At 41.7% G+C, this 24,854-nt stretch overlaps 2 protein-coding genes across 3 annotated transcripts in view; one reads left to right on the top strand and one right to left on the bottom strand.

Annotated features, from left to right (window-relative positions):
* LOC137863460 (synaptotagmin-like protein 2) overlaps positions 1-7,679 on the bottom strand; it is a 57,689-nt gene extending 50,010 nt beyond the window's left edge. Inside the window, exon 1 of the mRNA XM_068696559.1 lies at positions 7,584-7,679. The gene's annotated coding sequence lies outside the window, so the exon portion shown is untranslated. The remainder of the gene's footprint in view (positions 1-7,583) is intronic.
* The window catches only part of VSIG1 (V-set and immunoglobulin domain containing 1), a 32,887-nt gene extending 9,001 nt beyond the window's left edge, over positions 1-23,886 (top strand). The window contains exons 2-7 of one of the 2 annotated variants that reach the window (XM_068696567.1): positions 1,977-2,137; positions 14,388-14,586; positions 18,076-18,231; positions 18,955-19,074; positions 19,745-19,871; positions 21,229-23,886. In XM_068696567.1, coding sequence (XP_068552668.1) covers positions 1,977-2,137; positions 14,388-14,586; positions 18,076-18,231; positions 18,955-19,074; positions 19,745-19,871; positions 21,229-21,412 — 947 coding nt within the window. In that variant the 3' untranslated portion in view covers positions 21,413-23,886. The remainder of the gene's footprint in view (positions 1-1,976; positions 2,138-14,387; positions 14,587-18,075; positions 18,232-18,954; positions 19,075-19,744; positions 19,872-21,228) is intronic. The other variant, XM_068696568.1, reaches the window with a different exon arrangement.
* The last annotated feature ends 968 nt before the right edge of the window (positions 23,887-24,854 follow it).

Genomic DNA, 24,854 nt, shown 5'->3' with positions numbered 1-24,854 from the left:
ACTGGTATTTATTTGTTAGCATTAAAAACTTCATGGGACTGCAATGAAAGTGGATGATTCCCAGTTAACTGCAGTCACTTTCTCTGTAGCAAGGAAATGCTCACACAGTTATATTGCTGAGTAAAAGACAGAGCAATGGTTTAACAAGAAGTTATAGTCCTGCTCACACTAGCCTTTTTTATGGGGTCACTTTTTACTCATGTGCTTTTTTCACTGAAATCAAAAGGGCTGTATGGATGAGATGGGATTATGAGTTCGAAACCATAAACAGTGAATTAAACACAAAGCAAAGCTCTCTCTAACTTCCGTGATGTGGGAATAGGCTGTGCGGTTCCAGCTTACTCCATTTCCCGTCAAAAGCACCATCTTAGAATTAGCAGTGGCTTTTAAAAACCTTGCTGGACAAATAAAGTTTTATAGGTTTTGGCCTTATATGTTTACTAGAACTATGCTAGTGTATTTCAGCTGAATGTATTTATCCTAAACATATGACTTTATGGAAGATGGAGTCATTTCAGCTAACTTCTTGTGGAAAAGCTTGTAATATTCAAGCTGTGGCACTCCTGACTCCAGACACAGAGAGTGATGAAGGAAACACACAGAGCAAATGACTGGAAAAATTATGTTTTCAGTAGTTTGCCATTGTGTTGAAGGACCATAGCTTAATTCCAATGAAGAAGAGAAAATTAATGCACATACGTGCAAGTATTATTGTGGCAAGAAACTATAATCTTCTGGCCAACTCTAATTGTTAAAGCTGAGAACAATGAACTGAGACAGCTAAAATAACATTACATGGTTTTCATATTAGATTACAGTAAGGATTAAGCTATTGGGAACTCACAGGACAAGCAGGACTTACAGATAGCACTGGGATGCCCTCTTTCCCCAAGGCAGGATCCACACTAATTTAGGTCAGTCTGCAACCATTCCTGTGAGACTGTCCTCACATACAATGCAAATCTCGCTGCAGTTAAAGCTCGCTAGTTCTAATCCTAGCCAACACTGATATGGAAAGTGGATTATTGCCTTCTTCCTTCCACTGAATTTCTAACACTCAAGCTATCAAACAAGGAAGTCAGACTCCAAAGATTTTAGGTTGAGATAGGCTTGCCTACTGTAGGAGCTGATGGATCTGCAACATTTGCATGGTTAAAAATGCCAAAATAAATTCTTTCTTAAACTATGTTTTCTCTCATGTGGGTGATAGTGATAATTCAAGCAAAATATTCTTTTGATGTTGCTGAAGGTTCTGCTTAAATTCTAAAAAGCAGCACCCTAGCCTAAGATGCACAGATATTCCATTAAGAGAAGAATATTTTGTATGTTTGCCTCTGTCACTCATACATTGGAAAAAAAACACAACTTCTGCATGGAAGCCATAAGGAACCTAAACATAAGCAAAGTAGTTAGCAAAAGGAAAATGGAGAAGAGCTGCTAGGCTCCAAACTGGGGGAACCCAACAGTGCCACTGAGTCAGAAACAGAACGTAAGAATACAAGAAGAGACAACACTGTAGCAGATGGTGAGCCACGGATAAAGATCAGACATCTAAAGGAGTAACTGCAGAAAAGAAGGCAAGAAAGGTGTAAGCGAGGCCTCAGGACAGCTGTGAGCGAGAGCGTGAGGTTCAGGAGAGCACTGAGAGTGCAGAAGAAAGGTTCCGTTGAGCCGCAGGCTCTCAGTGAGAAGACAAGCCTCTGCAGGTGGGAACAGGCCTGCTTTCAGCTCTGCTTTGTCAGAATATTCTTGGTTTTAAGGGGACAGCTATTCTGGGGATTTACGTGCTTGTTAGCTTTACCCACTCCCAGCTCGTTATCATGAAAACTTCCCCATCAAGCCCAAGGGAAACTGCTGAAAGGAGAAGGACAGACATCTCCTTCAGGTTGTTTGGATAAAGCAGGAGCAAGGCTCTCCTGCCCTGCTCCCCGAGCTGGCCACAGCAGGTCTCTGCTCACCATGCTTACTGCCCACAGGTCACGCTGGCAGCGTTGTGGTGACCGTTCCTGAGAAGATAGTGAATGTCACGACGGGCGGCAACGCAACCCTCCTCTGTACGTACACGAGTTCTCAGCCGCTGGGAAATTTCTTTATCCAGTGGAGCTTTTACAGTGCCAAAGAGAGCCAGCTGCACACCGTAAGATATTTATTTGTTATTAATTTGAAGATATGTTTAAGATGTCCTGATGTCCTTAAAGAATCTTGTTATGTTTTATAGCGTTATCCTTGCTAATCCTGGGGGCAGGTAACATTGGTGTTCCCACAGTAAAGACAAAGGACTGAGGTGCAGTGAATTTTAGGGCAGATGTACAAAGCTACCGAGGCTCCCAATTCCTACTGCATGCCTGGGCTCTCATGGAAACTTATGAGAAGGTAGGAGAGGCATTCAGATGCTTCAACAACTTGCTCTAAGTCACACAGGAAGCGTGATGTGGAGTAAAGCTGAGGTGTCCAAAAATCACACAAGTGCTCTGGCTCCTGGACTAGCTCCCTTTTCTCTTGTCTGGCAGACACTTCCTCCTATTGTGAACGTGGTTTTCCTGGTGAGACGCCCTTGCCTATGACAATGCGTTCCCCACCTCAGGGTCAAATGCGAGCTCCATTAGCGCTGCTATTGGGTGGCTCGGACGAGAGCAGTGCGTAACAGACCACCAGCCCAAGTCAGCAGCAGTAGTGGGAAATCTGCCCCAGTTAACTTGGGTTAGCATTTCGCAGCATCCCGTGGGTGTCACTGCAGTAGCAGAACAATTACAGATCAAAGGCAAGTGCTCCCTGCCCTTCCTGAGACCAGCAGCTCCCCCTGCAGCAGTGCAGCGTGGTAGGATGGAGTATCAGCATGGAGAGGGCAGCGGGACTGTGCAGGACACGAAGTACTAGGCAGCTGCCTGCTGTAAGCATTGCCCCAGCCCCTCATGTGGCTCTGAAGGCCTTGCAGAGCAGCCTGGACTGTCTCCAGGGAGTCAGGGATGGGATGTGCAACTTCTGTACATACCCACACTAGCAGTCAGACTACGAGAGCTACCAATGATTCCAATGTTTGGGTGTGAAATTAATCCAGCATAACACGCAGGTTCTGAGTTCCCCTTAGCTCACCCAGCAAGGTGCTGAGCAGTCAGCAATGCTTTCCTTTATAAGAAGAAATGCTGCTTTTAGAAGTGTCACTGCATCCTTGAAGACTGTGACTTCTTTCGACACCCTAGTGTCATGCTTGGCCTTTAAGACAATCAGCCCGTTCCCCCTCCTTCCCCCCTAGTTTTAACATTACTGCTAACATTTTTTTCCTACAAGTTCAATTTTCCTGCTTGGTGTTACACCTGAGAACTGATGTAAACAGGTTTGACTTAGATCACTGGCACAGCCCACTCTGATGATATTCCTATCGTGTTTAACAACTTCCTAATAACATTACACTCGGAGGTTTGCCACGGCTGATAGAGTTATACCTTCTATTCAGTTTATCAATTAGAGCAGAATTAGACTGTGTGCAATTTGCAGAACGTACAGTACTTACTACATTTGGCACTGAGCAATAGCCAGTATGCAAGCAAGAGCAATTTAACACAGGTCAGGGGAACTGCTTACCCTCCTGCTGTATGTCGTAGCCATAGATAAAGCCTCTAGCAGTGACAAGCACAAACAGTGGGCCCGTCCCAAGTTCTGACTCCAGCTAAATGACAGACTGATATATGCACACCTTCCTGACTAATTGTATGAGTAGTTGTTACTCATATCATTTGCTTTTTTCAAGTCAAAACTGTTCTTAAATAAAGAATTACTCACAAAAGGGTGGCAGCTTCACGTTTCCTAATTTGTACATAGAGTAATGCATTATAATTTTGATCCAGTATGTTGTAGCACAGACTTCAATCACTCCTTCAGGTGGGAAGTACAGCACCAAGACAGGATCGAGCCCATATTCTCCAGATTCAGTTACAGTCTCTCCATTTTACTTGCGTTAGATTTTCCTCATTGCAAGACAAAAAATGAAATACATTTTCTGACCACAACCAGGAAAAATAAGAAGATTATAGCTGAAAGTATTTCAGAGGGAGCATGGGACAGCATCAAGAGATCCAAGAGGGGAAAAACCATTTGTAAGCTGTGATGGATGATGAGAAAATATCCCCTAAGGAATGTAATCAGAACATACTGTGGGTGGTTTGGAATATGCTCCAAAAAAGAAAAGTAACTGATGCGAGGCTCCAAAATGCCAGGGAAATCTCACGGTTCAATCTCTTTAGCACTCAGTCCCGGATTTTGCAGCTCCCCCTGCATTAAGTGGGGAAGCTATGCCTAGAAGGACTGGAAAAAATGCATCTGGTTTTCTCCCCATTTGGTACTAATTTCATGGTAAATTCGCTTTCACACCACAGCACATACCCATTGGTAATGGATGATCTGCACTGTCATTAAATAAAGTCGATACAATCTAGCAAGGTGATGGGGTAGTGCTAATCCCATCCTCCTTGAGGACAGAGGCAAAACTTCCCTTCACTGCAGTGCCTGTTATCCTCAGCTCTACACTCAGCGAGGCATGGAGAAAACCCTTCCCTCTGCTGATGTATTCAGAGGGTGCATGCATGTGCAGAGCTGCAGGACTGGGGTGCTTTAATTAAATTGCTTTTAGCAACCCATTCAACCCTGTATTACTTGGTCCCGAAGCTTTTTACTGCAACACAGTGATTCCTCAGTGTTTTGAACCTATTCACAACAAAAGTAATCGTGTTAATACAAACAGTGGTAAGAAAGGACTGTGACTGCTTGTGAAAAATACCAATTTAAAGAAGTCACACAACACAGCTGAACGTGGAATCGGATTTTCAACCTGTCTAAACCCACAGCAATTTGAGGCTGCTCTTTCCATTTCGCACTGGTGAGTTTTCTGGGTTTCAGAAAGGACAGAGTGCCTGGCAGCATGTATACTTTTCACCTACAGGTTTAAACAAAAATAATCTTTGTCTCTACAAACCTGGCTTTGCCCTGGTTGCTTGGCATGCAGCTGAAGTTAAATTTCATATTTTCTTCCTAGTAGAAAGTATATGCATGGCAACGGAAGAGACTGCCAGCTTTGGCTTACGTTGTTTAAAGAATACCAAAATCAAGTCAAAAATATATTCAATATACTGGTGAGCTGACAAAAACAACGGAATTGAACATGTTGGCACTATAGTTTACTGAATACCAGAACAGCAGCTTGCATTTTAAGTTGGATAAAATTATTAAATTTTATTATATACTTAGATTCGTCTAACACATCTCAAATAAATCATGAATACTTCCTTATAATTAGCATCTATTTTCTCCAGAAAATTTTATTAAAAATTATACTGTTATTAAAAAATTGCCATTTTTTCAACAATTAAATGGATAAATTTTCAGCTCCTTTTTTTTTTTTTTTTAGAGTAGAAAATGTCTGCCAAATATTTTAAAGATAGGAGACTTACAATTTTTCAGAAAGCTACAGAAAATACTTGTTATCTCACCTGCTACAATCCTAAATATTCCCAGCACCTCACTAAGTGCTCGCTGTCTTGAGGACCCTGTTATTCATGTGGCTAGTATAAAAAGAATTAATAGGGGGATATTCTCCATAACAAACATAATGAAATCTTCATCCTAATAAATAATGTGTATTTACATAACTGGTAATACGGCCATTTCTTTCTGCAGTGGCAGCAAATAATAAAGCTAACACTGTAGAATGTTAGAATTAATTAAGGCAAATTTAGATTCTTTAGATTCAAATTAAGATTCTTTTGGCTTTTAAGATTAATGAGTCTGAGCTTTAGATTATTAGATTTTAGGACATTATATATATATTAAGTATGGAGGCCATAGGTGTCCTTTTAAAAATAATGTTATTGTTTTATACCGTCATGTTACAAATTTTGCAGTGTTCTGAGATATGTGAGCTCAGTCGCAGTTCTGTTTCGAAGGAAATCAATAAGATCAGTGTGAGGACTGGTGCCAGTGCTAATTTAACACCCCGGAGTATTCAGCCACAGATTTTACCTTGCTGCAAGCTTAGGCAGCACTGTACATCAGTGCACAGACCCAATGCTTCCCAGCGCTTGCTTTGTGAAGCTGTCTGGCGTGCTTTGCTGTTTGTTGTGGTGTTTTCATATCCTGTTCCCCTTTGCCACAATGCTGGTGCAGGTGTTCAGCAGCTAAAAGCCATGGCAGTTACACGGGCGGGGAGGAGATGCCGCAAACAGCCGGCTGCTCGCTGACACTGCGATGAGAAGGAAGGCAGCAAACAGGGGAAAGGCAGGTGTTTGCTGGGCTGGTTTGAAGACAGTGCAGATATATGTAGTGAGGAATATTAAACTTTTCTCTAATTGGAGCCTAATTCTGCTCATATCCTGAGAAGTTCCACCAGTGGAAGTAATTCTCTTTATTTGAACTAAATACTGTAAATGTCAATTAATGGAAAATGGGAAGTTATGTGTATTTTTACTTTTTTTTTTTTTTTTTTGGTCTTTTTCACCCTAGCAATATGTCTTTTTAATGATGAATTTTATTTTTAAATAGCTGCTCCCAGCCAAGGATCTTGAGAAATTTCCAACTACCCAACTCTCTGTACTTTACCAAGAGACAAACTGAGGCAAAAAGTACTTATTCAGCTCACCCAGAGTAACAGAATATATCACAGCCTGGTCTGCTTCCTAAGGTAGAGTCACAGCTCCTGCTAAGATCTACACCTGTGCTTCATTTTATGCTCTGAGTCACTCGGCTGACCTCAGTATAAAGCACCTAAATAAATGTTTGAAAGACTGAAGCTTTCTGTTGACTCTGCACAGGCGAGGCTGCAGCCTGGCAAACCTAAATCCAAGTCCTGAACCCAACCAGCATCACACCTTGAGCGTCCAGCCCAGGCCACCCACAGTTAAAGCAAGTGAAATTATCAGAGACTCTGCATGGCTACCCAAGATATGCTCGCTGCAGTATTATTGATGAAATTTTGAGTTAACTAGAGGAGTAAAGGAAAGGAATGGCTGTTGTTTGCAAGAGATGCTGGGTGAATTATTGATACGCCTCTCATGGAATCGTTCTCTTAAAAAAAACTAACTTGAAATACTTGCAAATGATGACATTAACACTGCTTTGGCAAAACTGCTGAGGGATGATAGTGAGGGAAGGAGTGTAGCAGCCTGTAGCAATGGTATCTTCCATTTATTCTGTATATTGGCTTTCATCCCGAGGGAGCTCTGCATTTTTCTCCTATCTGTGCTACCAAGGAAGTGTCATTTAGCAGCAAGGGGCAAGACTAGGTCCTGAGAGCCCACCACACATGCTTCCAGTCACAGATGCCTGAGGTCGTGTGCTGCAGGGGCTGTCAGTGCTGCAGGGGACGCTGTCTTGGAGCACAGCAGCCCAATCCAGCCCCCAAGTGAAGACAAGCCTCTGCAAAGCACTGCCTGGAGCACTACAGATAACTTACTGGAAGGGGCCTCTCTGATACATGAGCATTTTGTTTTGCCTAAGGGTGATGTTTTTAAAACCAAGTCTTATCTAACACTTCAGTGACCCTGCAGGCACCAAAAAACACAGCTTCATTTAATGGCAGAAAGCAAAGGCAATACCTCCAGTGAAGGGAATACAGACCCTGCTCTCAGTGCAGTCAGAGCAATTCCTGGATGCCACTAGGGTTGCTGTTGGCTGCTTGTGGTTCTCTCTGGTGCTGGGGTGACAGTCTGCAGAGAGAAGGTCAAATAAACTGGCATGCTTATGCAGACAACAGAGCAAAAAAGAGAGTGGAGACAAGTAGAAAAAGATCAGGTTGTAACTTATGTGTTTGGAGCCAGTAGGACACTTATTTGCCTAATTTTAGGTAGAACTCAGCAATAAGATGGTATCGCATCCCACTCTGTTACTCAGGGCTTAAGACATCTGCACAACGTGCTGAGCATGAGGCACCCTGCCCTTGTGAACAGCACCGCTGCCTTCAGGGGAGTTGTGTAGAGAACAGGCTCTTGGACTTTGGGGGCACATTTCCAGTCTCATTTAACTCTCAGACCAGCCCATTTTTACTCAAATACAGCACTCCCCGTGTCACGGTATTCTGAGTATGGATGAAAAGTCAGTCAGTCATTGTCAAAAGATGGTGTATGTGACAGATGCACGGGGAAGATGTAGCTGGAGATACAAGGTAAGAAAAAAACAAACAAACAAAAAACAAACAATCTTAACAACAACATAAAAAGAGCTAAATAGCTTCTGCTAGATTTATACTGCTATAAAACTTGTAATTATGTTCTGGGTTAAAATCCTAAAAACAGCACATAGCTGAGATGAGCTCAATCAGATGCATCACTCAGAGCTTTTACCTCACGCTAATTTTTACTGCATTTTCCTCTATCAGAATTATTCTGGAAGTAGCTGTTGCTTTATTCCCACAGCTATTCAAGTGGCTGAACTAGTACCTGATCCTTTGAGAATATTCTACCCAAAGAGTATCTGAATAGCATGTCCACACACCAGGAGCCTCTGGGCTGAATGTGCGCAAGTCTGAATAGCCCAGATTTGGGGCTAGATATTTACAGAGAGAAAAAATATTCCTCCTCGATCCCCCCTCTAGAACGTGACATTTTGGGCTGTGACGTACAGAGGAACACAAAGCTGCCTGCTGAACCAGCCTCCTCTCAGCCATCAGCTGGCCGCTGTCCCAGCCAGAATCCCTTCCAAACCCTCTTTGAGTGGGATTCCTGTCTCACCGTGAAGTACAGGGTGCAGCCCAAAGCACATTGAGGTCTGATAACTGCCAAAGGCACTGAGAAAGCATGTTTGTGCTTGATACGCTGTAGAAATTACTCACTAATAGTTCAGCCACAAGAATGACACTGTGAGAACATGAAAGAGATGATCCTCCAAAGCATTTTGCGCCAGTTAAAGCTGCGGAGTGATTAATTCTCTAAAGGCTTCTGACTCCATCTCTTTCTTCTACCAATGTGCAATTGTGACAAGAGGTTTCCAGTCATCCTCGGTTACCCATGACAAAAATCCCAGTAATGTAGGGCAGAATATCCCTGCTGCAGTCTGGCAGATCAAAGTTCCACTAAAAATGTGTAGAAAGCAGCTGTGGATGAGCAAATGCATTTGGGGCCAGGCTCAGTCACATGGCACACGTCAACGAAACCAACGCACATGTGAGCATTTGCCCGCTTATCTAGCAAGCTCAGAATCTGCGCCTTGGGCTTTAATTAACACTTGGAGAGTGCAGCATTTGCTCTCTGATTAGACGGTAAGATGCTTAAGGGAAAGATGAATACATATTTTTCCCTGGTTATTTTATAAATTCTGTCTGTACTCAGAATTCAGAAAGAGATGATGATACCTATCTGCTGAAGTTGATAACATCTCCTTTTGCACTTATTGGTGAGAAAGAGACTTCAACAGTTCTTTTTATGGTAGCCTGAGAAAATGACAAAGAGAAAATGATAGAACAACACGCTGCTGGGGCCGGAATGCCTCCGAGTGCCTGAGCTTTACAGCTCTCCAGGCAAGGGCTGTGAATCAGAATGAGATGCTGAATACATCAGCCTAGAGAAACGTCATCAGACAGGATGCTCCAGCTTTGCATCTGCTGGTGGGAGAAAGCGAGATGGGCTGGGGGAGGGAAGGCAGGTATTAGACAGGAAGCCATGTCCTGGTTCTGCCTCACCGTCAGGACGTCAAGGCTACTGTGCAGATTAAGTGGGATGTTTTGTAACACATCTTCAAGTACATCTGCTTTTACAAGTTTGACACCCAGATGCACTAGGCAAAACAGCAATGTGGTGTGATGGCACCGGGGGATGGCAGGAACGCTGACCTGGACTGAGTCCATCCAAAGCCATTTGAAAGACGCACATTTACACTAATTCTAGCATCTATTTGTCCAGCCCCAAGAAGGGAAAGGAAGCAGATGGAGGCATGTTTCTTCTAATTTTCTGCCTGTTTTTTCACACGTGTCCTCTACCCACCAAGGCACAAGATTGCTCTATGGGAGATGCTGCATAAACAAACTTTAGATGGTTTTTTTCTTTTCTGCCAGATATCTGGCAGCCTTCAAAAACCCTCAACACAGCTTTGCCAACTGCTTCCTCTTCAGGTGAGCACTTTCTTTACCATCACACAAGAAGGGGAACAGCCTTCCCACAAGTCAGGTGAAGGTAGAAAAGGATGTGTGATTTCATGTACCAGATCCTTCTGAATTCACAACACAAATGACCTTGCCTCCAGCATCGAGGTTACCAAGATTTTCTTCCAAACTAGCATGACCATTCCCACTTCCTTCCCTGTTCTGTTTGTAACCCATATTCCCTGAACAGGTACACAAATAGTTCAACTGCCTTGGAACGCTATGAGACCAAATCCTCTTGGTTGTAGCAGACGCTGCGACTCTGGAGACACAGAGTAACCATGCCATTGCCATAGAAAGCCAGGAGGGATGACTGCTGACACCGCGGGGCGTTAAGCAAACCCTCCCCACAAGTTAGAGAACAAACTGCAATCCTTTCCAAGGTCAAGGATGGACTTTCTGGACAGCTTTTAACTGTTTTGCAGAAACTGCTGTTTCAGACTGTGGAGTTATTAGGGACAGCATTTTTAGGAGTGATAATCTCACTTTTTTTTTTTTTTTTGTCAGTTATTTGATTAGTCATCTGAGGCAGCTGCTCCCTTGAAATGTGAAAAGGCATCATTATATAAAAACTTGCATGAGCAAACAAGCTGGTAATTAGAAGTAGCAACCATTACTACATCCACAGTATTGTTTTTCCACTGGTAAATCATCGACTTCACTATAGCTGCTCATGGTTTGCTTGAGGACATTAAGTGCTTATTTTTACAGAGAACACAGCAGATTTCTTGGGTACTTTTTACATTCAAGATACTGGACTTTAAACATATTTATCACGCTGATTTAAAAAGGCCTCTGGCAAAGGACTGCCATTGACTACATATATACTTTTCCCATGTAGACATTTTAAGGATATTTCAGGTGAAATGGAAAGAAATGTCAATGAGATGCATACTTGTGGGAAGGGATATCAGCTGTCAGTTGCCAAAAAAAAAAAAAAAAAAAAAGCTTTCTCTATCTTCCACAGAAAACAAGTTTTTGACTTTTGAAATGGCATAGATACATTTTTGCAAATATTTTCCTATATTTTTTTTTGGAAAGCATAAACATGATGTTTTTAAGGACAATATACAAACTTTTTATACAAGGGTTTAAAATATTAATTTTGAGTGTATTGTTTAAAATGGGCTACAAATTCGCAGCCAATTAACTGAAACATGTCCCTCTTAAATGAAATTTCCTGTGTACACAACCCAATCATACCTCTGGGACAAGATACACACTCGGTAATTAATCACAACATTACTCAGCCTTTTTGGTGTTTACCACCTTCCTTCAGGCAATGAACTCCACAGCTAGTGAGATAAGCATCATACAGGAGCAAAAGAGAGAAAGGACAGGAGCCTGCAGGGGAACTGAGTGGATTTCCTTAAGCTGCTCAACTGTGTTTATATATTCATAGTTCAAACAACAACAAAAATACTAAAAGATTCAGTTTAAATCCACAAAGAGAACAAATATTCTCTGCTGTGCTGACACCTGCCTCAGATTTAACATTGTACACAAAATATTTCCTCTGTGTCCATTCAGAAAGGAAGAAAGAGCACTGGGGATTAATTTCGCAGTGTGTCGTATGAGGGCTTAGATGCGTAATTCACCCTGACATCAGATGAACTACATCACACTCACAGGGAGCACTTGCTCCTCTGTGTTGTTTACTGGCATGCTCTGACTGCATTTACAACTCGCAGTGCCAGACCTGTTTCCCAGGAACATGTGCTGTAGCTGAGCTGGCACACAGCAGGCATAAATCCCAAATGGCTCTGAGGTAGACTGAAGAGAATTTAGACCTTTTTTCAATAGTTAAGCCCTAGGAAAGAATACAATGGACCTGTGTCTCCTCTCACACTGCTGCAAATCAGGCACTACTTCGTATAAGACATTGTGCAACTGAATTTCATGTTAGTATGAAGCTGATGGAAGCTCCTGCCCTTACCCTACTCAAATGACCATCACACTACCAAGTAAGAGGAGGCACAAATCCATCACTGCTGTGATCTGTAGAGGAATATCTGTTTAAGAGAAGCCTGAGGTCAGAATTCACAGGTTCTGTAACTTCAAACTCTTGAACTGAGCAGTGTATAACGTTCTGTTTTTGCTTGTACTACGGTAAGTAGAGAATGAAAGAAGTGCAGCCAATAGCTTTTTTTAATTACAGGTATATCAGTTTTATATTAGCAAAGCAGAAAGCCACTTTTAAACCTGATGGGCTTGCATGCAAAAATGGAAGCTGGAGAGTCTCTCCAGCAGTCTTGCAGACTGCTAACAAAGCCCACGCTGTGCTAACATTAAAGCTGTTATCCTTCCTCGCTGTAACACCAGTTTCCCACGTGCTGGCAGCACATGTAGTAGCTTTGGTACTCAGAGCCCTGCATCAATTGTACCTGGTGTTTGCAATCCTTGGGCAGGGACAGATCAAGCCTGGCTGGAAAGCAGACAAAACTGCACTTGAGATGGGGCCAAGCTGCAGTACCGGGGCTGCTGGTGCTGTACAGCCTTGTGTTTTGACCTTCATTTCAAAGCTTTATCACTGCATACACCAGCTATGTTCAGGCAGTTTTGGGGTGTAGCTTGCCTTAAGCTAATAAAGGCATTGAGATAACATTGCTTAAAGATTTCAGTCAACACTGTATCAGGGTGGATAAATAGAATTAAGAATAAATATTCTTAATTCAAAAGGCAATCAGTTGATCTGCAAAGTAAAGCAAATTATACTCCTTGCCTGGGGATTTGCAGTGTCCCTACAGGCAGGAAGCTTTGACAAAAAAGAACTTTTGATATTAGTCAGGCATGAATGGCATTTTACACCAGTCTGTGAAACTTTTTCCTACAAGCATTTTCCAACTATTTCCATTAAAAACATGTTGTCGGGTCCAACTTCAATAAATACATTTACAGTGCTGATTCCAGAATACTGTCAGTGGGACAAATGTTAGATCCATTTGGGTGCCAACCTGTAATTCTGTACGGTTACCACTCATCAGTGTGAGAAAATTGTTTATGGATTGTGCTGCAGCCACTCCATTTGCCTAGGAAATGGTGTTTGTGCACTGGGGAGCATACTGCTTATCCCAAGCACTGCCACTTATATATAATACTATTAGTAACATCTGACAGAAGTAATTAACGTTCCATGGTCTTTCACATTAGCTTTGTTCTTCCAGATCTAGATTTCCCAATAGAGTTAGACAGGACAGTGTGCACGTACTCCTTGAGAACAATTATATTCACCCCAAAGCAGATGAAGTATTCACAGCTCAAGGCACAAGTCTCAAACTACCAACCAGTCTCCATAATGAACACAATTTATCCTTCTGTTCAGCCAACGAGTTTGGGCTCATAAGCTTGTGAGGCCAACTCTGCTCCCAGAGTGCTCTTAAGTATAATTCATGCTACTGAAATCAGTGAAATCCATCAATGTTAAACAGCTAATTTTAATTTAAATGCTGCATTCCTTAGAGACATTTTTGCTTACCATGCCTTTAATTCTGCAAAAGTTTACTACTGTATAGTAAAAGGGGAACTTCTTGGTCCCAAACAGGTATGACTTCAAGCACTGAAGCCAACAGCTGTTCTTGACTTCCATCTACGCTATAAACTCAAAAGAAAAAAAAAAAAAAGATAGTTCATGACACTGGCTCTGATCTTGATCACACAAACAAGAACAGAATAGTTGCTCTAACTGCATGTGTGATGATTCTGCTGGTGTTCTTGTACTGCACTATTATTGCTTCCAAATTCACGGCAGACAGATCAGGCACCTTGTTTGCTATGTCATGTGGATTCATTTCAGTTCTCTGTTTGCTAGCTTCTATATTTGGAAAGCTCTGCAGCCACCCCCTTTTTGCAATGACAAATCCATTCCTGTCATAATCTTCTACTAAGCTGCATATTAATAATACCATAAATGATCAGTGCTTCAATTAGTGCCACTATTAATTGTGCATAACTTAGCATTTGTACACAGATTTGTCATACGATGGTCAATGATCTTAAGTCTGTGACTGAAGGACCTACAAAAAATAGCTACTGTCCATTTATACAATGAAAAAAATCCCTGTCCTGAAAAGTTTGTCATCTAAGAACCATTAGAAATGTACATGCAAATGTACCACATGTTTATCTCTGTTTTCTTGGGGAAAGGTGCAAGAAAGGGGGTGACCTTGCTTCACTTAATCAAAAATCAACCATAATCCAGTTACAAGTAGCAAACAAAGTGGCAGTAAGATCTCTTGTTCTGAAACTAACAATGGGTTTTCTACCACAGATCTATTATTATTCAGGAGGACAGTCTTACTCCTATGGAGAGTTTAAGAACAGGATCACAGCTGCAACAGGTCCAGGGAACGCATCGATAACAATCTCCAACATGCAGCCCTCTGACACTGGTTCCTACACCTGTGAAGTTTTCAGCCCACTGAATGATGCTGGCCAGAGCCAAAAATCAGTGATTGTCAATGTGCTGGGTAAGTGCCTTTTCTCTGTACTGCTGTACTGTAGTTTTCCTGCCCTATTACAAAAAGAATTCACGCCTCAAAATAAGCAGCAGCAGAGGGAATGACGGGGCTGTGATGAACAAGGCCTGTGATGCAGAAAGAAGGGCTCACTTGGGTACTGACGCAGAGCTTTTCTCCGAGGGCTTTGAAAGCAGGCAGAGCTTGTGGTGCCATCTAGCTTCCAGACGAAGCAGACCTGGCCTGATACCACTCAGCAGCCACACTTGCTTGACCTACAGCAAAATCTCATGGTCCCCCCCGGAGAGGCCTTCAGATTTACTTTGTACTCTCGAAAAGCTACCTGATTTAAGCAGGTAGCTGGAATTATTCAAGTTCACTAGATTGTTCGTTTTGGAAAAAGAATGATACTGTTTGATTAGTATCATCAAAGACGAGCTGGCGGGGAAGAAGACCAGCCTGGCTGAACAGAGAATTGTGGCTTGAGTTTAGGAGAAAAAAGAGGGTTTATAACCTTTGGAAAAGAGGGCAGGCCACTAGGGAGGACTATAAGGCTGTTGCGAGGTTGTGCAGGGACAAAATTAGAAAGGCCAAAGCTCATCTGGAGCTCAATCTGGCTACTGCTGTTAAAGATAACAAAAAATGTTTTTATAAATACATCAACACAAAAAGGAGGACTAAGGAGAATCTCCATCCTTTACTGGATGTGGGGTGAAACTTAGTTATAAAGAGATGAGGAAAAGGTGGAGGTGCTTAATGCATTCTTTGCCTCAGTCTTTAGTGGCAATACCTGTTGTTCTCTGGATACCCAGTACCCTGAGCTGGTGGAAGGGGATGGGGACCAGGATGTGGCCCTCACTATCCATGAAGAACTTGTTGGTGACCTGGTACGGCACTTAGATGTGCACAAGTCGATGGGGCCGGATGGGATCCACCCGAGGGTACTGAGAGAACTGGCAGAGGAGCTGGCCAAGCCCCTATCCATCATTTATCAGCAGTCCTGGCTATTGGGGGAGGTCCCAGTTGACTGGCGGCTAGCAAACGTGATGCCCACCTACAAGAAGGGCCAGAAGGCAGACCCGGGGAACTATAGGCCTGTCAGTTTGACCTCAGTGCCAGGGAAGCTCATGGAGCAGATTATCTTGAGTGTCATCACGTGGCACTTGCAGGGCCACCAGGCGATCAGGCCCAGTCAGCATGGGTTTATGAAAGGCAGGTCCTGCTTGACGAACCTGATCTCCTATGACAAAGTGATGCGCTGGGTGGTTGAGGGAAAGGCTGTGGATGTGGTCTACCTTGACTTCAGCAAGGCTTTTGACACTGTTTCCCACAACATTCTCCTCAAGAAACTGGCTGCTCGTGGCTTGGAATGGCATATGCTTTGTTGGGTTAGAAACTGGCTGGATAGACGGGCCCAAAGAGTCGTGGTGAATGGAGTCAAATCCAGTTGGAGGCCAGTCACTAGTGGCATCCCCCAGGGCTCAGTGCTGGGGCCGGTCCTCTTTAATATCTTCATCGATGATCTGGATGAGGGAATTGAGTGCACCCTCAGTAAGTTTGCAGATGACACCAAGCTAGGTGCGTGTGTCGATCTGCTCGAGGGTAGGAAGGCTCTGCAGGAGGATCTGGATAGGCTGCACCGATGGGCTGAGGTCAACTGTATGAAGTTCAACAAGGCCAAGTGCCGGGTCCTGCACCTGGGGCACAATAATCCCAAGCAGAGCTACAGGCTGGGAGATGAGTGGTTGGAGAGCTGCCAGGCAGAGAAGGACCTGGGAGTATTGGTTGACAATCGACTGAATACGAGCCAGCAGTGTGCTCAGGTGGCCAAGAAGGCCAACGGCATCCTGGCTTGCATAAGAAACAGTGTGACCAGCAGGGCTAGGGAGGTGATCGTCCCCCTGTACTCGGCTCTGGTGAGGCCGCACCTCGAGTACTGTGTTCAGTTTTGGGCCCCTCGCTACAAGAAGGACATCGAGGTGCTTGAGCGGGTCCAAAGAAGGGCGACGAAGCTGGTGAGGGGCCTGGAGAACAAGTCCTACGAGGAGCGGCTGAGGGAGCTGGGCTTGTTCAGCCTGGAGAAGGGGAGGCTCAGGGGCAACCTTATCGCTCTCTGCAGGTAACTTAAAACAGGCTGTAGTGAGGTGGGGGTTGGCCTGTTCTCTCACGTGCCTGGTGACAGGACGAGGGGGAATGGGCTAAAGTTGCGCCAGGGGAGTTTTAGGTTGGATCTTAGGAAGAACTTCTTTACTGAAAGGGTTGTGAGGCATTGGAACAGGCTGCCCAGGGAGGTGGTGGAGTCACCATCCCTGGAAGTCTTTAAAAGACGTTTAGATGTAGAGCTTAGGGATATGGTTTAGTGGGGACTGTTAGTGTTAGGTCAGAGGTTGGACTCGATGATCTTGAGGTCTCTTCCAACCTAGAAATTCTGTGATTCTGTGATTAAAATAAAAAGCCTTCTAATTGTAAATGACAACTTCTCTGTGAAGCCGTTACTTTTAAGCATAACCCCAGGCCCAGCAAAGACCAAAATTTCAGAAAGAAGGAAAAAAGAGTGGAATGACATTTATTTCCTAGTAAGTCAAAAGTTTGTACTAACTCCATCTAACCATTGCTTTTGTACTGAGAACGCATACCTGGTCAGAGGTACAAATCAAACCCTTATGAAGGAGATTGCAGTATCATTTGCCCATCTTCCGTGTATAGGACAAAGACACGTGTAAATTCATTTCCTGAAAGTCACATTTTTCACAGTACAATTATTAATTCTCATCTAAAATCCCCTAAAGAGTAAATCTTGGAGTAGTTAAGGGAAAGTCTGTACTTTTCCCATGAAAACTAACTTATGCACGTAAACTTTAGCTGTGTTCATTGCCAGTATAGTCCCAGTGATGTTACTCCAAAGAACCACAACAGGATGCCTAGACATAGGAAATGAAAAATAATAGCTGTAAGCAGAAGCAAAATCTTCAGTGTACAAAGTAGGGAAACTGTCAAAACTGTTTTTTTTTTCTTTCTTTCTTTTCTCTTTTCTCCACATAACTATAGTTGATTTATTTATTCCACAACTGCAAGATACTGAAGAATCAGGCCTTGACTCTCTCTTTTTATGTGGAAAAGCTTCAATGCCCTGAAGGAAAGATGGGAAAGATGCTGCTATGTGGCAGAAAATGCTAGAGAATGTATAGTGGCTGGTCCAGTATAAGTAACTGATAGTTGCCATCAATGCCTAACATCTCACCATCCCTGTAATAGTATTTATTTAGCATGCAAAGGAAGAAAAGATAATAAAAATGTATCCTAGGCCACGTGTATATATTTAGTATTACTGAAGTCTTTACAGGAGAGCCTTTGGTCAGATGCACAAACAAGACTATGCTCTTGGACAGAAATCTGTAACTGTGGTTTTATTCTTTACTACAGCAGTACAGAAACAGACCCCAGTGTGGAAGCCTGCAGCCCTGGGTGTGAACTCATGTCTCTGTTCTTGTTCTTTTACAGTCAAGCCATCAAAGCCTTTCTGCAAAATAGAAGGAATGCCAGAGAAAGGCCATCTAATCTACCTCTTATGCAAATGTGAAGAGGGATTGCCTCACCCTACCTACCACTGGTACAAAGTAGACGACAGTACCCTCACGCCTGTGACTGAGCAATTTAGTACGTAACTACAGGACTGCCATACCATGCTCAACAGCCAGAGTGCTGTAGTACCAGCTAGGATTTCAAACACTTTGCATCACATAGGGCAGTTAAAACTTACCCTCCTCTTCTGATGTTCAGTATCACAAATTCATATTTTTACACACTCAAATTGGCTGTCACAAAAAGCTATTTTTTTCTTATTGTTAAAAAAAAACTTTTTGTTTGTTTGTTTTAATAAAAACTGTGGCACATTAAAGTCTTGTCTATACCAACCATTACCTTAAATGTAAACAATGTTAAAATGGGAGAAATATTAATATCTTTACATCTTCCTTCCTTTGGAATTTTGAGTGAACTTACATTTGAATTAAGGCAATTTTTCATTCAGTTGCTAAGAAATCCATCCTGAACATCTTCAGTACCTGTTAGCTTTTCATTTATGAAATTACAATGACAATAGTATCAGTGCTGGTGAAACTTTAGACAGACTTACTTATAGAGTATGGGCATACTACTCATCTTCTAATATGTTCAAACAGAATCCTCTGTAGTAATTGTCAAAGAAAGTAAATGTTTTGGATTTAAAGAATACATATATATAAAGAATGAAAGAATAAAGGGAAAACCCTTTAGCTTGTACTGTTTTTCTTAATAGCCCTCAGTAATACCAACTAAAGAAAATCATTTCCCTCTAAAGTATACGAATGTTAATCTGTACCTGTTCTCTGTTTGCCACAGATCCAAACACTGGCATTCTTTACATTGGCAACCTCACTACCTTTGAAACAGGATATTACCGCTGTATAGCCAGCAATGTCATGGGGAACAGTACCTGTGAGCTTGACCTAACTTCAATGCGTAAGTGAAAATAATCACTTATATGATCTATGACATACTCTTTGAAGGAAAATGCTGTAATATCTTTGAAACAGATTTTTTTTTTTTTTTTTTTGGAAACACAGGCAGTAGTCAACCGTATCTGTTTGGAGATTTTTCATGTGAACAGTAACATTTAACAAGAGCCAAGTGTATGTTGTATAAGCAATCATGAGATATGTCCCTGAAATGAGTACTCAATTACTCAGTGGTCTATAAAATGAAAATGGCAGGCCAGAGCTAGCAGCTGTGCTGAAGTGGAAATAGGTTTTTAGGGTTCACAAACAATCAGATCATGCAGCTGAGCAACAGAGATAAAGGCAACCTCAATTTCAGATTTTGTTTGCAAGGATTGAAGAACAAAGGCTTTCAACTACGGCCAGTGTTAACAACCCAATATTTCCCTTAGCCAGTCATAAACATGGGGCTTGTTGTGAGTAGGGTGCTAACTGTTAAGAAAGAAGGCAGAAAAGGTCATAAAAGCCCAGTTCTCGTTTTCCTAGAGTATCTTTGGCCTCTCTCCTGGAAAAACGTACTTAGTTTTTTAGGTCTTTGAACTGAATGCCTTCTTTCTGGTAAAGGATCCTCCACTAAATTTCTATGGGATTTTGCTGGATTAATACTTAAAAAAAAAAATTTTTTTCCTTTCTAGATTCAGACAGTGCTATTGTTGCTGGAGCATTAATTGGAGCAATTGTGGCAGCTGTTATCATTTGTGTTATCGTCTGGGTCTTAACCAAGAAAGCAAAGAAAAAGAAGTCATCAAGTAATGAAATGCAGTAAGAATTTGTTTGTTTGCTTGATTTTAAGACAATTGTTTCTGTAAAGCACTGCTGATAAACCAGAGCTAAAGTAAAACATAAATACTGTAAACATTTATAGAAGAGTAAATAATACAAGGCTTGAGAAAACTTTTGAAGTGGGAGTATTTGCTTTTGTGTGACTTTTAGGCTGTTCCACTTGTAATATGGGTGGTCATTACCTTCTTCCTTATGTTTACATGCAGCTACTACCAAACAATACCTAAAATATAGGTTGGAAAAACAGTGCTTTGTATTTAAAAGTTTATGGTGGTTGTTAATAACAGGTGGATGAAGTCAAAAAAGTATAGCAGCTAAGGGTTTCTCTCAGAGAATTGACTACTAGACATGACAAAGGGCTATGGGACACATGCTTGGGATACTCTAACGTATCTAAAATGTCTGGAGCCACTAGCCTTAAGCAAAGAATGGAGCCCAGAATGTCCATTTTGATCCTGCTTTGGAAATGTCTTTTTTTTTTTCTGTGCTTTGGTTGCTCATTTCTCTCCTAAATCGCAAAATCTTCAGGGTATCATCTCATATGCTACACAGTCAGCCCCATGATGTTTAACGTTAAATTAATACATGCAGCTGAGCCAGAAAAGATTGTCATGTCATCTGGACACTGCCCCATAGCAGAGGTCTAAAACTTCCTGATGGGCATTACTGCTAATCCAGGCCAGTGGCCCCTCATCCACATGATTTCTGCTTTGAACTGATGTAGCTTTAACTTCTGATTAAGTGCTTGGACCCTAATAAATCTTAGTACCTTGAATTAACCCACTAGTATTTGATACTTTTTTACATGTTAAAGTACTTAAATATTGGGAGTTTTATTATTGTTTTGATAAGGGAAATGGAATTCATATCTATTACTAAAAATATTTTTCTAGATATCAGCCTTTTCATAGCTCTTTTCTGACTGTACCTTATGTTTTTGTATTTGAATGGGACACCAGATCTGCATGCAATTTCCCTGAAAGCTCACACCAACCAGTTTATTTTGCTATCCCTTTTCAGACACTGTCCAACACTACTCAGTTTCCCATTCTGCTTTAATGAGCTGGCACTTAAACATACTAAAACCCACTTTTTTTTTTTTTTTCTAATAAAATCACTTAAACCAGTGATACTGATCAGACTTATTATCCACCACTGTCAATCTCTGTCTTAACAGAGATTTTGTACCTTCTCAGGTGCTCTCGTAACAGAGTCCTCATAATATGGGGGTTAATGTTCAGATGACAAAACTACGAAGATATGTTCATTTGAAAGACTCTAGTGTAGAGGGGATTTCAATACATGAAATTACAATCCTCATCCTGTCTCCCTGCAGAGTAATGGCTCAGAAACAATCCAATGCAGAGTATGTTCAGGTACCAAACGAAGAAAACATACCTGCAACCACAGTTCCATCAAGCAACATGACAAACGAATACCCCAGTGTTGATGAAACAGCAGCCTCTGGAACACCTGAAAATGATGAGAAGCAAGACGTGGAAAAAGAAGAAACAGCCTAGAGTTTATTTCAACAGTTTTCCTTGTCAGCTTTGGAGCCCGTTACAAAAAAAAAATAACAAAAATGCGAATTTGTCATTGAATTAACATAGCATTGGGACTTAAATCTGCATTTGTATTGGGAAACATCGGGCTGGAGATTGAAAAGGATGCTACACCTGCACTTTGTGAGTAGCAGATTGGGCCTTTAAGTTAACCAAATTTCACATGTATTTATAGCTAGATAATAAATATAAAAAAGTACCATCCACAGTTATACAATCTATTCTACAAAATTAATTAGAAAATGGTGTCAAGCATTGAAGAAAATACTCCGTTCCTGTCAGCTATCAGTAATGCTGTATGTGTCTATACAGTTCTGAACCACAGAAGCCTTCTCTGTGAAGTGTTGGCCAACCTCATGTCTCCTGTGGACCAAGAACTACCATCATGGCCAGTACACTGCAATGTTTAAAGGATCTGATTTTGCACTTCAGAACTAAAAACATGTTTCATCAATTTCATCAGAGCGCAGAAACAGATTTAAAGACCTGAACCAATGAAATCTTGTGTCTGAATTCCACTTAAAGTTACAAAACCAAAACAGTCCTGGAAACATTTACCCTGTTGCTGCCTAACATGGTACACCCTTTGTTAACCACAACCTTCTGACTTTAGAGTTCCCAAGACATAAGCATTCCAGAGCTGGGTGTTTCAGCAGTTTGGGTTCTCAGTTTAATGGAATTAGCAGTTGGGTGCCCAGTTTGAACCTTGACTGATTGGTTTCTAGGTAACAGGTGCTGGAAATCTAAATCCTTTACAAGGCTTGTAATAATAAGCAATCAGAATATCAGATTCCTCACAAAAAGCAGATGTTTCTGCTTTCAAGACTTTGAAATGATCACTGCCAACTACGTAACACACCAGCCTGAACTGCTTCCTTTTCCTGAGATGACGTAAATCTATTTCCAGGCAGCTGCCCTACCCTCAAAGTGACAACCTCATGCTACTTTTCTGCTGGTCGCTAAAGCCCAGTGTAACTTTGACCATTTTCTATAGATGAAAGCTTCAGGAGGAAAGGTAAACAGTGGGTCCACAACAGCTGAGCAATGAGACCCAAGAGAGGAAGGAGAAAAGGCAATTGATCCATATACACTGATCACTAAACACCTGTCTAGTGAAGCAGACAGACTCTTCTCTCAGGGCCCAGTTTCTAAAGACAAGCAATCCTTCTTAAAAAAGGCAAAGATAGTTGAAGAAAGTTCCTCAAAAGGGCAAAGATGCCTGCTTTCAGAAGAGCTGAAGGACAACAGGGTTCAGGCTCAGGTCTATTCAGGAACCAGACACAGCCTCAGCAGCTCCCTAAGACCTACATGAGGCAGATACTCGCTGACCTAAGGAGACACCACTTCCAATCTTGTGCACTGCAGAGAAAACTGTCTGACCTGGGGATCTGGAATGTTTTGGCATTTAAGTCTTCTATAAGATCTACTATTTCTCCTTTAGTGACTGTATCTAGCCTGTGAAAGTTACTGGTATACAACATTGTTTTAGCTAAAAGCTGCTCATGCTGGACCACAAGGATCAAACTCTTACTAGTGCCAATGCTGCTGCATCCTGTCAGCGGGTCACTGTTCTCTCTCCAAAATATCCAAGGCAAACATTAAGTCATGACAAGTGACTTACAGGCTTGACAAGCTTCTTCTTAGGCAAGCATCTTTTGTTGAATCAGGTGGCGATTTTACTGAGCAAAATCTGCAAACTCTGACCATGCAGTCTAGGTGTAGAAGCTAAAGGAAAATTTCTTATATTCTCACCGATAGTTTTATGAGCATGGTCAGTAACAGCAAGAGGAGAGCACATACAGCCTTCTCCTGTTTGGGTGCCATTTCTCACCACAGGTGTTTCCTAATGAAAAAATTCAAATGTACTGTTGGCCCAAGGGAGCCTATAACTTGGCTGAGTGGCATTAACTTGAAATAATTTCTTCTGCAACACTCCTAGGCATTCTTTTACCCTTCATAGAAGAATATACACAGCTCCTCATGGCACTGCTTTATTTGCATTAGTTCTAAAGTAATCTCCCATATATATGCCAACTGCATTTTATTTACTGCAATGCTCTTCCAGATTTCAGGTGTCTGCAACAGCACTCATTGTTATATGGAAGGACTACATTAAGTGGTCACTGTCATTGGGTTTTAATCTTTCCTTAATCTCAACTCCAGAAGCTTCTCTGCATCTATTTCTTATATAACTTCTACGATAGGGGCTTATTCTGGTGAAGTTGTAATTGCATCATACAGCTAACACAGACAATGTTCCTAGACTACCCCAGGTCTTACATGTGCTAAAAACCAACAGAGATTGATCATGTTGATGCTTTTATACATTCAATTGTTCTGTTCATTTTATAAGATCTCTCTTACTTCTAACCAACAGTTTGCTATTAAAAAAACAAAAAACAAACAAACAAAAAAAAAAACACCAACCCACCCCCCAAAAAAAGCAGAACAGACTGCTGGAGGTGAAGATGAAGGTAAAGGAAAATACCGAAAACATTTATTCAGAATTTCCTAACATTCTGAGATATTTTTGTAAGCCTTCTGACAGATGTTCATCCTCAGTATGAAGATTCTCGCATGTAAAACAGTTTACTGTAAAGAATGGGACACAGTTCATAGCTTTCCACTGCTGCTCTTGGCAACGTACAAGCCAAATCAGATACTGAGCCACAGCATGTAGCTCAAAAACCCTGCAGAGCTATGCAGGACACAGTGTTTTTCACAATTTTCTTCAGATGTTTTAAGTCTTTGCTGCATGGCCCACTTATGTCCTCCTGAGGGAGTAAGAATCATTAGTATGGAAAGCAGATATTAAGCCAACATTCGAGCCACCATCTTCCAGGGAAGGAGATTTTAAAAAGCTACAGAGCTGTGGCAGGGGTTTTGTATTTTTCTTCTTCCTTCTTTTTCTCTATACAAAGATCCAGAACCAACACAGAATTTAACTTCAGCTTTTCTCAATTCAAGTTTTCAGCAGCACCTCCAAAATGTATAAAAAACATCGTTTACTCATTCAAGTTCCTGCTTCAAGGTCTGCACAGCCAGGGGTTATTGTCAAGGCAAGTTTTCCCCACTGCTCTCTGTGCAATGTAACCTGCATTTTGCTTTCTAGGATAGACTTAAAACTACTTGGTAAAGATTATATTTGTTTTTAAATTTCTGTCTTGCTTATCAAAATAAATTGCATTACCTTAATCCCTACAAGTTAAACTCTAAAAACTGTCATCTTCTGTTTCAACATTTCCTTGCAGCTGAAGAACAAACATGTTCTGTTTCCATACTGTGTAATGGATGGCAGGCTTTCAGCTGACTTGCTCTCTTCATCCAAAGTGCAAAAGCTATTTAGGAAATACTGGTTTTATTACCCATAAGTTTAATAAAGCTTTATAACACCAAAGAC

The sequence above is a fragment of the Anas acuta genome, chromosome 13 (genome assembly GCF_963932015.1).
Source record: "Anas acuta chromosome 13, bAnaAcu1.1, whole genome shotgun sequence".
In the NCBI taxonomy this organism is placed as follows: Eukaryota; Metazoa; Chordata; class Aves; order Anseriformes; family Anatidae; genus Anas; species Anas acuta.
The sequence above is the reverse complement of the archived record's forward strand: the minus strand, read 5'-3'. Positions and strand labels throughout refer to the sequence as shown.